This window comes from Saimiri boliviensis, chromosome 16 (genome assembly GCF_048565385.1).
Source record: "Saimiri boliviensis isolate mSaiBol1 chromosome 16, mSaiBol1.pri, whole genome shotgun sequence".
Classification (NCBI taxonomy): Eukaryota; Metazoa; Chordata; class Mammalia; order Primates; family Cebidae; genus Saimiri; species Saimiri boliviensis.
The window spans coordinates 73,718,640-73,731,122 of NC_133464.1; the positions used below are offsets into that span (position 1 = coordinate 73,718,640).

The following is a 12,483-nucleotide window of genomic DNA, read 5'->3' on the forward strand; positions in this document are numbered from 1 at the left end:
TTTTCTTCTAAAAAAGTCACCTTTTAAATATAAAAATGTGCTCTTTCTAAGGTATATGTAAACTAATTTGAACAATGTTGAAGTAATTAAAGACTTATGGTTTCTTCCAATTCTGATAACCTAATTTTCATGTATTCCGAAAATAATAATTTTAGAAGCATTAAATATTTATTATAAATGTAAACACACTTGTTTATCAAGCCAATATAGTATATCTCACTTAAAATAAAAGGTATATTCCTAATAAGTATATGTAAATCAAAAATCTGTCATTTAATTTGTCAATCTATGAGGTACCAGATATTCATTCTTACATGTGTTAGCAACACTGCTGATCAATGGATCATCTTTTGTATTAAAAATATTCAACATAAACATGAAGAAGCATATTTCTTTAATTATAAATTTGATTCTTTTATTGTAGTTTTTATGCAAAAAACTACAATAAATATGCACAGTGGCATGACTATAACTTTTCACATTAATAAACGTGTCATACAAGTAATATAAGTAGGAAGAAAAAAGTCTCATCCATCTGATAAAAGAAATACAACTAGTTCACACTTATCATTACAATGCAAAAATCTATTTCATAGAAGGTATTTCAACATATTCCTCCCATCTGTCTATTGATACAGACTACTACCACAAGTAATCTCTTCTGGAGAAATAACCCTACAGAAATCTAAGAAGGATTAATTCATTTTCCAATTTATCTTTTTGTATAGGGAATCACCAATTAGTACAATGATCTGCCTCAGTAATGAGGTTAATATTTCATTAGCTCATTGGAGAGTAAAATTAAATTTTCATTTTTCTTCCTTAACAATTACAGTAGTTAACTTTAAAAACTAACTGTGAAGTACCCGTTTAAAATCAAATACACTTTTCTTTCTAATTATAGGCTGATATGGGGGATAGAAAAATTCCTCAAAAAGTTCCAGCAAAATGTCATGACTTGGTAAATCTTCTACAATTCAAAAGGGATGTCATGTAAACCACACACACACACACACACACACACCCACCCACCCACCCACTGCATTTACTAATAAATAATAAAGCTCTAACTCAAAAAGAAGAGACATAAACATTCAAGTTAAAAAAAACAAGGTACAATTATCAAATAACATTGGCAATATAATCAAAATTAGATTTGCATTAATATTATACTTTAGGTACATAAAATCTAAAAAACACTAAGTCTTCATGTCTCCTTGGAAACCTCTTATCACCTTGAGATGATGACCCACAATGAGAGTAATTTCATTCCTAAGAGTGAAAAATTGGTGTGTGGGGGATGGGAGATAAAAATATTATTTTAGTATATAAAACATAAATGTATGTAAGTACAAAAACAGACATGCAGCCTATGGGTGGTATTATAATGTCACTGGAATTAGGGGGCAATTAGGCAAAATGTCTAAAAAGTCTCCTGAGGGAGTCAATAACAACAACAACAACAACAACAACAAAGGTTGGGAAACACTTCCCTTAGCTTAAGGTCACCTTGGTTAAGTATGTGTTAAAGCTCATAACTAATATCTAGCCACTTGAAAATCTATTTTAAATGTTTTTACATGACAAATATTGATCTGCTTATTTCCCCACAAAGTATCTTGATTTTCTTAGTGGAAATACAAGAGACTCAAAACTGATCCTGCAGAGAATTCAGTTAATATTCCCATTCTTATTTACCAATACAAAACTTCACTTTGATAAACAGAGATCACTATACTTTTATCAAAGTTTAAAATATCTGGTATCTCTTTCAAAATAAGGTTGTTGCAATTTCACACGACAAGTGCCTGCCTGTCTGGTGCTTCTTCTGACCAAATGAACAAGAGGTCATGTGTTTGAAAGCAAGAGCAGCTATTTTCCTGCCTCAAGCTTTTCAGCTAGCTAGGTCAGAGATCACTAGACCTAGTCTATCAACTTATATGACTCACAGAGCTGCTTTACTGAGATAAAAACCTCATCAAAACCAGAATTGTGGGCTCTGATTTCTAGCCACACCATACTTGCTAGCCTGTTGTATCAGGAGAATAAATTGGTGGAGTCATTTATTACTTTCAAGCCCAACGTAAGCCAAATACCAGGGCACATAAATATTTCTGGCACCAATTTTGTCTTGTAAATGGAATAAACTGAAATAACAAATAACTGTTATATATAAAACAGAAATTAGAATAATTTTTGAACCTTATATGAGTTTATTCAAATAACTGTATCATAAGCTCATATCTACCTAATGGTGTGTAAATTTCTGCTAGCTTAAAAATAACTGAAATTGTTGCATTCTAAATTATTTTTCACATTTACTCTTGAGTAGGTTAGGATAACTTCAGTCTACCAAATGGTTAGGCATATATAGGGTGGGAAGAATTTTTTCATGGTGTAAATGGGGTAAAAATTAATTAGTACTCTGTGTTTGACATTTACTAAAGCTTTTTAAAAACAGGAATAGTAATGCCTTCAGTGAAATTTTCCTTTACAAAAATTCCTTCTTATGTAAGGTCACAGATAGGTGATTGTTGGGTTATAAGAGAAAAGCAGAACTCAGTCTACTCCCAAAACCTTACCTCAAACTCTGCATGTTTATGTACATCCTCAGCTCTCTGTCTGTTCAAAATAAACTCAGCTTCATTTGCAACACGAACTATATGGTCCTTCATAGCATGGCACAATAATCTAAAAAGAAAAATACCTTTGGAATTATTATTATAGCTTTGGTTAGTTCAATTTTTTCAATAATCAAATTTCAGTATTTCAAATACACGTAAGTTTTAGATAAAGCTAGATACAAAATTGACGTATTTTAAATTATGATTCAATGAAATGGGAAATACAGAAAAATGTCATAAAACTGTTGCAGCAATTCCTCTGTTAAATAGTGTGTCCTGTGAATCAGCAATTCAATTAATTCAATTAAGACAGATTATTCAAAAATCAAAAATTTTGGTTGCAGTGTTTTAAAATGGTTATACAACAGAAGTCACTATCTTAGAGGTAAATTTTCACAATAAGCTCAATTTCACAATGACCACACATTATGAAATCAATACTTTAAATAATACAGATGATAGGACTAAATGACATTAAAATTCTTTTAAATGCTGAAATTCCACATTGTAATATGGAACTACAGTTAAAGCTCAACCGCAGAGTAGAATTTTTTAACTACAGATGTTATTTATTTAGAAGACTCGAATTATTTTTAAAATGTGTAATAACATTTACAGTGAAAAGCTTCTCACTATAACCCCTATTCACCAAATTTTCAACCTCAACAGGTACCCACTGTTATGCCTGTGTGTGTTTCAGAGACTGCTAAAATATATAAATAAAAATACAAATATATTCTTTCCCTTACTTCCTAACACTAATAATTATTAGTACATTATATAGTCTGTTCTATACCCAGCTTTTCTCACATAGCAATGTATCTTGGAGATCTTTTCACATCTACACACAGGGAGCTTTTTCTAACTTCTTTTATAACATGTGGCAGAGATTACTTCCAAAGATGCCTACAACAACATTTCCCATCCAACATGGTCTTTTGCAGTGTGACTTTACCATTGCCCCATCAAAATATGGGAGTCTTTTTCTACTCTTTGTTGATCTGGGCTTGCCCTGTGACTTCCTGTGAGCAACAGAATACAGCAGAAGTGATGTTATGTGACTCCTGAGGTTAGGATATAAGATGCCAGGCAACTTTTGATTTTTTTTTGGAACTCTCTCTTCTGGAATCTGTTGCTCCTCCAAGAGAACAGAGGTGTTCAGGCTCTCAGGCCTAGATGAGGTCTCAGCCCAAAGTCACATTCAGGACACTGCAGACCCAGGAAACTCAACATGGAGCCAGAGAGAACTGCTTAACTGAGCCCAGACAATGAAAATCACGAGGAAGAAAAAAAATGAGTACTAGTTTAAGCCATATGATGATATTAAGAAGAAGAAGGTGAAGGAAGAGGAGGAGGAGGAGAAGTCGGGGGGAGGAGGAGGAAGAGGAGGAGGAGAAGAAGAAGATAACATTGATTATGACAACTAATATCATTTCGTTTTTCACTTTGTCAATTAAAAACAATGATTTGGTCTTTTTGTATCTTCTTCAGTTTTTTGCAATAAGGAATTACTGTATATTAAAAAAAATCAAGTTAGATTTTAAAAAGCTATCTTCAAATCTTTCTGGGTTTTCCTTAAAGGGCATGCTTAAGAAGTAGTTTCAGTTCCTTTATTTATGTCCTTTTTAAATTTCATTCTAATCTCGTATTCCTTCATTGCCCAGTTTTTCTTTCAGAGATTTTAATCAGGAGTACTATGTCTATATCACCATTACTTATTTTCACTGCTCATTCATGTAATATATCAGTATTTTTGCTCAAATTTTCATAAATATAAATCAGAAGGGAATAGGTTTAACTTTGTTTTAATTTCTGTACTTACTAAATACCAAGTACTTGTAATTCCTCCTATATTCTTCACTATATTATATCTACCTGTGGCAACCCTTCTTCTTTACTGATAAGTAGAAACAAAAATATCATTAACTATTCTGATATTTCTAATTTATTGTTTAAATATAATTTTAAAAGCCTACTTATGTCTTTGAGATGAGTGTGCTATATTGGATTTATTTGTTCTTTCTAATATCAAGATTCAATTATAAAACATGAAATTTTAATATCTTTCCATCAAATTATTTATAATATCTTTGTGGCATCTTACACAAAAACTGACAGGTGAATGGTTCTTTTATTTTAGGGTAGTAATGTAAATACTGAGCAACAATGAATTCAAGATAGTTCTCAGTAGAAATCCTTCCAAAATCCATGTCTGCTTAGACACAGATTTAATTATTCCTTGATGAGATTTGGGTTAAATAACTACTCTGTCACTCTGGGACCAGTGGGAATGGTTCTGACAGTATGACAGCGACACCAGTAAAGTCTTACATAGCAGCAGGACACGTACAGATATTTCCTAGAAGCATGCAGCAATAATCTCTCCAATGACTTGAGAGGGACACAGGCACATTCTAATGAGAAAGTTGTCTGGTTTTCAGTCTAAAAGTTAACCACAGTACAAATTATTGAAAGAATACAAAGGTTATAGGAATCTATTAGAAATGACAACACTTAGGAAAAAAGATCAAAACTCCTCTGTAAATGTTAGTGGAGAGTAAACAAACATACAGTCTTCATCTTAATCACTGAGGAAAATAGAAAAGTAAAAGAAGCTAAAAAAAGAATATCCTGAACTCTGATTATGAACTTTTGATCAGATTACCAGTCTACATTTTGTAGACAGGCTTCAAAAGATAGAAGAGATGTGATATTAGAATATTCTGTTTAATGGCTTTGTCTAGTGCATGCTGAAGACTGAAGAAAGCCAGGAAGAAATCTAATATGTGTAAATTAGTGCAGATTACAAAACTTAAATAGATTAACAGGAGACAGCAGGAAGGGAAGAGCACATGGTCTGGCTGGTTAATACATATCATTCCCAGGAGCAAAGCAGTGGATTAGCAAAGCAAAGAAGCATGGTAGTGGGGGTGGAGGCTTTGCAATAAAAGACTTCTGTCCTCAGAAACACCAAAGAAATTGTATCACTTTTCTTAAAGTCTGGTCCCCTATCTTGGGCACTTATGAGTTCTGCCAACTGATCTATGCTGTTTTATTTACACAAGGAGAAGGTATCTTTCTATGACTATTGCCACCATTTCCCACACATAAAACATTGATCACAGTAGCTCACAATTCTTTGACTGATTAATTAAAAAAATCTTCAAGTCTCCCTCATTTCAGCAAATAAATCATTTCTGAAATCTTTATGCTTTAAGCTTTAAGTCTACTCTCAGATCATAATTTCCTATCCTTGCTGCTCTTTCCTCTTCTGTTTAAATTCACTTCCTTTTGCATCCATCTGGGATCCAACAATTCCATGTTTTAACCACTCTCTTGCCAACACCTTCACTTAATTCCTGATCTACCTGCTGCATTGGCATTGAAGATAGGTAACCCTGGATTAACACAGTGGTCTCCTTCCTCAGTTTTACATCTAGACTACTAAGGAAAGTATCAAAATGGATTTTCACTGAAGAAAATATCTATATTTCTTTTTCAGTCAAATTGTTTTTAACTCAGGTTTTGAGAGGCGGCACAAATGTCTTCACTCTCCTAGGCTCACTCACTTAAAAATAATAGCATATGTAAATATAAATAAATAAACCACTCTGCTCCACTTTGTGTTTATCAGTCTCTTGCTTCTTTAACAAATTATTTTATATCACACACACACTATATATATATATATAAATATATATATGCCAAAGCAATATGTTGTTCAGATTGCTTGTTTGTGATTTTTATAAACAGAGCTGCAGGTTTTCTGTAGTGTTTTTTAAATTAAAAAAAATTCAAAATTCTCTTCTATCCCTGATTTTTAAGAGTATTCTTTCTAATTTACTAGATGTCTGTCCCTACGAAGATGATCATAAAAATTTTCATTTTTAATGTGATAAATGAATGACATTTCCAGAAATTTTTTTAATGATGAACAGTTTCTGCATTCATAGGATAAATTTTCCTCATCATCCTCTTCCAATTTGCCCCACACAGACATATTATCATTTTATACATAACTGAATTGGGTTCTGCTATTATTTTGATCAGAATTTACAGATCTACATTCATAAGAGATATTGGCCTGTGATTTTCCTTCTCCCACACATCTTGTTTAGTTTTTGAGTTAAGACTACACAGGCTTCAATGAATGATCTGGATCATTCCCTATCTCTGAGCTCTAGAAGTTTGTATAAGTTTGGAAAAGTGTTTCACTTGAACATTTGGTAGAATATTCCTATAAACTATTTGGGCTTAGAGTTTTCTCTGCAGGAAGATATTTTTCTGACTAACTTCCTTTCATACATAAAGAACTATTTAGGGTTTTGTTTCTTCTTATTCAGTTATATGAAGTTGTATAGTTTCTAGGAGATCGCTCATTTCATTTAAATTCATAATTTTAATGGCATAATGTTTTGATAGCACTCTCCTTTTCTAATTTGCTTTAGCTATAATTATGTCTCCTTTTCATTCCATATGTTCACTATTTATGTTGTTTTATTTTGTTGCTGATCAATCTTAGAAGAGTTTGCTTATTTATTATTAGTTAATGAACAAACATTTATCTTTGTTAATCTCTCCACTGTATCTTATTTTTCTATTTCACTGACTTCTGTCAGACTTCTTTATTATCAACTTTCTTCTACTTTGTGAAGGGGTTCTTCTACTTTGTGAAGGGCTGGCTTCTGGGGGATTGAGGAGGGCTGTGGCTGAGGGGCCAGGTAGCAGGCTGGGGGTGAGCCCGGAACGGGGCAAGGGCTGACCTGGGTACCATGGGCCTGATCACGGGGCTTAGCAAATTCTTTCCTAAATTTAGGACATTTTTTTTCCAGTTAGATATTTAATTTATTAATTTTAGGCTTTTTTTCTCAGGTAATAAGCTTTTACACAAATAGAATTATCATCCAATTTCATTTTCATTACAATCTACAGGATTTTGTATTTAGTGTATCTATTATTGTTTAGTCTAAGTACTTTTTATTTTTCTTTGAACCGTAAGTTATTTAAATGTTCAAAATTCTTCAATAGTAATGAGAATATTTACACTGGTCAGATATCATGGTATTTATAACACTAATTCTAAAAATTTGATAAGACTTGTGTTATGATCTAACTATGTCAGGAATCCCCAGCCAGCCTTTTTAGCACTAGGAACTAGCTTTCACGGACGACAATTTTTCCGTGGGCCAGTGTGGGTAGAAGGGGATAGTTCTGAGATGATTCAAGCACATCACATTTATTGCGTACTTTATTCCTATTGTTATTACATTTTAATATATAATGAAATTATACAACTCATCATAATGAAGAATCAATGGGAGCCCTAAGCTTGTTTTCCTGTGACTAGATGGTCCCATCTGGGGGTGATAGGAGACGGTGATAGATTATCAGGCATTAGATTCTCCTAAGAGGCATGCAACCTATGTCCCTTTCATGCACAGTTCACAATAAGGTTCATGCTCCTATGAGAATCTAATGCTGCCACTGGTCTGACAGGAGACAGAGCTCAGGCGGTGATGCCAGCAATGGGAAATGGCTATAAATATAGATGAAGCTTTGCTCCCTTGCTAGTCATTCACCTCTTTCTGTGCTGCCTGGCTCCTAACAGGCCAAGGACTGGTACTAATCTGTGGCCCAGGGGTTGGAGACCCCTGAACGATGTGAGTAGATTTTATAAATGTTACATGTTCACCTGAGAATAATACGTACTGTCTACAATTGGGTGAAAAGTTCTGTATGTCAATAATATCAAATACTAATGACGTTATTCAAACCTTGTATATACTCACTGAATTTTTTTGTCTGCTGGATATTTTGATAATTGAGATAGTAGTGTTGAAATCTTCCACAAAGATGGCAGACCTGTCATTTTCTCTCTGATGGTTCACCACTTTTTGCTTTACACATTTTGAGGTTATTTATTTGAAATACATGAACTTAGGATGGTAAATTCTTACTAGTAAATTCAACTTTTCTTAACTATATGAATTAGTTCTTCACTAACAAGTTTTTACCTCGAAATAATTTTAAAAATATTAATATAGCTATCTTAACTCAGTTCTTTAGTTAATGCTCAGTATATATTTTTCTATCCTTTTACCTTCAACATTCTCGTGGCTTTAGATGTCTTTAGTAAATGGAACTCAGCTGGAGTTTTAATCCAATCTGAGAAATTTGGTTTTTAACTGGAAATCATAGTCCTTTTATATTTATTGTGTTTACTGATATATAATGTATTTAATTCTAGCCCAATACTTTAAAAATCTTCTACTGGTCCCAGTTTTTTAATGCTTTTAAAAGTTCAAGCTTAACAATGAAAAGAATAGAACAAATACAGTTACAATCAGTAGGGGAGAAGTTGGGGATAGAAATTTTAGTTTGGATTCCATATTTTTTTACTCCTTATTGATGAAAATGTATTTATTCTTTTCATTGCTATTCTTGGACTTTTACCAGGTACAGTTAACTTAAACAAGTATCAAGTTAAATAATATCATATGCCTCTTCCATAACAATATTACATTATAATCCCTTCTCACTAGAAGTTATTGCCCAGTATTCTCCAGCTCAAAACTCACATATTACATGTCGTTAGCTCTTTATAAAGACAATCTCTATTTAGAAATACACACGTTTACCATTTGTCAATTTATTTGCATACTTTCCCCTTGTATATTTCTGTCATTATGAGATTTTCTTATTTTATCCTGACATGTATACATTGTAAGCTTCTTAGTTGCTCTTCTCTCAGGTATAAACTATCTAAAATTATGATTATATCTAAATGTTCATTTCATGTTAATTTTAAAAAACTATTTTTAAAATAGAGACATATTTCACATAAAATACACACCATTTAAAAATGTACACTTTAGTCGTTTTTAGTATACTCACTATCTTGTGCAACCATGAACTAGATCATTTTTATCATTCTGTAAAAATCCTCATACTTATTAGTAGTTAGTCTCAATTTCCTTTTCCTCCTATCCTCTAGTAAGTACTACCCTACCTTCTGTTTCTATAAATTTTCTGATTTTAGACATTTCATTTAAATAGAATCATACAATATGTGTCTGGCTTCTTTCAGGTAGCATAATCTTTTCCAGGGTCATTCATGTCATAGCAGGTATCAGTACCTTATTCTTTTTTATTGCTGACCAATATCCTATTTTATGCACATATCACAGTTTGTTTACCAATTCACCAGTTGATGAACATTTGGGTTGTTTCCACTTAAAGACAATTAGGAATTATGCTGTTATGAATAGTTTTTGCGTGAACATATGTTTTCAATTCTCTTGAGGATATATCTACAGATGGAACTGCTGGGTCAGATGGTAACTCCATGTTTAACTTGTTGAGCGACAGCCAACCTATTTCCACAGTGGCTGTACTATTTTATATTCCCACCAACAAAATGTGAGGGTTCCAATTTCTGTGTATCCTGGCCAACACTTGTTATTGTCTATTTTAAATATTATAGGTATTCTAGTGAATATGAAGTGGTATCTAATTGTGGTTCTGATTTGCATTTATGAGAATCTTTTCAAGTGCTCACTGGCCATCTGTATATCTTCTTTGGAGAAATACCTACTTAAATCTTCTACTCATTTTTAAAATTGGGCCATTTTTCTTTTTATTATTAAGGTGTAAGTGGTACTTTTATATTCTGGATATTAGATTCTTATCAGACACATGATGTGCAAACACTTATTTTAATTCTGTTATATTTTCACTAAGTGGTAAATGAATGTCTTTTGATACACAAAACTTTTAAATTTTGATGACTATCAATTCAGTTTTTTTTTTTTGCTTGTCCTTTTGGTGCCATATCTGTGAAAACCATTGCCTAATTCAAGGTCATGAAGATTTTTACCTATGTTTCCTTTTAAGAGTTATAGTTCTAACATTAGGGTCTTTCATGTATTTTGAATTAATTTTTTCATGTGAGATTGTAGACTAGATTTTTGGCCTGTTGATATCCAGTTGTTCCAGTACCATTGTTGAAATGGCTGTCCTTTCAACAATGGTAAAGACAGTTATTTTGAAAGATCTTGGCACCCTTCTGGAAAATAAATTGACCATAAGTATATGGCTTTCTTTTTGGACTCGCAATTCTATTAAATTTGTCTGTAAACTATCTTTATCTAGTACCACACTGTTTTTATCACTGTAGCTTTGTATTAAGTATTGAAATTAAGAAGTTTAAATCCCCAAATTTATTCTTTTAAGATAGCTTTGGTTATCCTATGTCTCTTGCAATTCCATATTATTTTAGAATCAGCTTCTCCATTTCTGGAAAAAAACAGCAAACTTTTGATAGAATGCATTGACTTTGCATATAAATGTGAAAAGTACTGTTAAAATTATTAACTTTTCCAATCCATGAACCTGGGAGGTATTTCCATTTATTTATACCTACTTTAATTCCCTTAATTACCTATTAAGAAATGCTAATAATTCCCCATTACCTGCTCCTCCATCCTCAGCCCCTGGCCACCATCATTTGACTTTGTCTCTGTGAGTTTCACTACTCTAAGTATCCCATATAGGTGGAATCACGCAGTATTTGTCCTTTTATTACTGGCTTATTTTATTTAGCATCCATGTTGTAATATGTGTTATAATTTTATTCATTTTTAAGGATAATATTCCATTGTATGTATAAACAGCTCTGTTTACTCTTGTCAATGGGCATTTTGGTTGCTTTTACCTTTTAAGTACTGTAAATAATGCAGCTATAAACATAGATGTAAAAATACTACTTAGAGTCCCTATTTTCAAATCTTTTGCATATAGAAGCAGCAGAGGAATAGCTGGATAATATGGCAATTCTATTTTTAATTTTCTTAGGATCTGCTGTACTGTTTTCCATAGTGACTACTCCAATTTACCTTCCCACCAACAGTGCACAAGAGTTTCAGTTTCTCCGTGTCCTTACTAACACTCATTATTTTCCAATTTTTTTGATAGTACCTAATACAGTTTGGCTCTGTATTCCCACCTAAATTGTCTGTTGAAGTGTAATTTCCACTGATAGAGGTGGGGCTTGGTGGGAAGTGACTGGATCATGGTGGTAGTTTATCATGAATGGTTTAGAAACATTCCCTTGGTGCTCTTCTCATGATAGAGAGTGAGATCTCATGAACTTTGGTTATTAAAAGTATAATACCTCCCCCACCCCTTGCTCCTGCTTCTGCCATGTAAGACATGCCTGCCCTCACTTCACCTTCTGCCATGATTGTTTCCTGAGAACTCCCCAGAAGCCAAGCAGATGTCAGCATCGTGCTTCCTTTACAGTCTGCAAAAGAGCCAATTAAACCTCTTTTCTTTATAAATTACCCAGTCTCAGGTATTTCTTTATAGCAATTCAAGGATAGACTATTACAGTACCCATCCAAATGGTTATCCAGTGGTATCTCATTGTACTTTTGATTTGCATTTCCATAATGATTCCTGAGGTTGAGCATTATTTAATATTATGGATATATTATATTCTTTTTGACTTTATTATAAATGGAACCATTTTCTTAATTTTATTTTCAGATGGTTCACTGCTAATGTATAGAAATGCAATTGATCTTTGTATGTTGATGTCACATCCTGCCATTTTGCTGAACTTGCTTATTAGCTCTAACAGATCCATTTTTTTTAAATAGTTTCTTTAAGGTTTGCTGTAGATATGTCCTATCTTCTGCAAATAGAGAGTTTTATTTCTTCTTTTTCAATTTAGGCATTTTTTATTTTGTTTTCTTGATTAATTGCCCTAGCTAGAACCTCCAGTAAAATGCTGAATAGCACTAGTGTTAATGAGCATTTTTGTCTTCTTCACTTAGGGTGAATGCATTCAGTCTTTTAT

The 12,483-nt window shown here is 32.7% G+C and overlaps 1 protein-coding gene across 17 annotated transcripts in view; it reads right to left on the reverse strand.

The window, feature by feature from the left end:
* The window catches only part of NBEA (neurobeachin), a 702,569-nt gene that overhangs the window by 306,752 nt on the left and 383,334 nt on the right, over positions 1 to 12,483 (reverse strand). For all 17 annotated transcript variants that reach the window (XM_074387836.1, XM_074387843.1, XM_074387839.1 and 14 more), the window contains one exon: positions 2,583 to 2,691. In XM_074387836.1, coding sequence (XP_074243937.1) covers positions 2,583 to 2,691 — 109 coding nt within the window. The remainder of the gene's footprint in view (positions 1 to 2,582; positions 2,692 to 12,483) is intronic.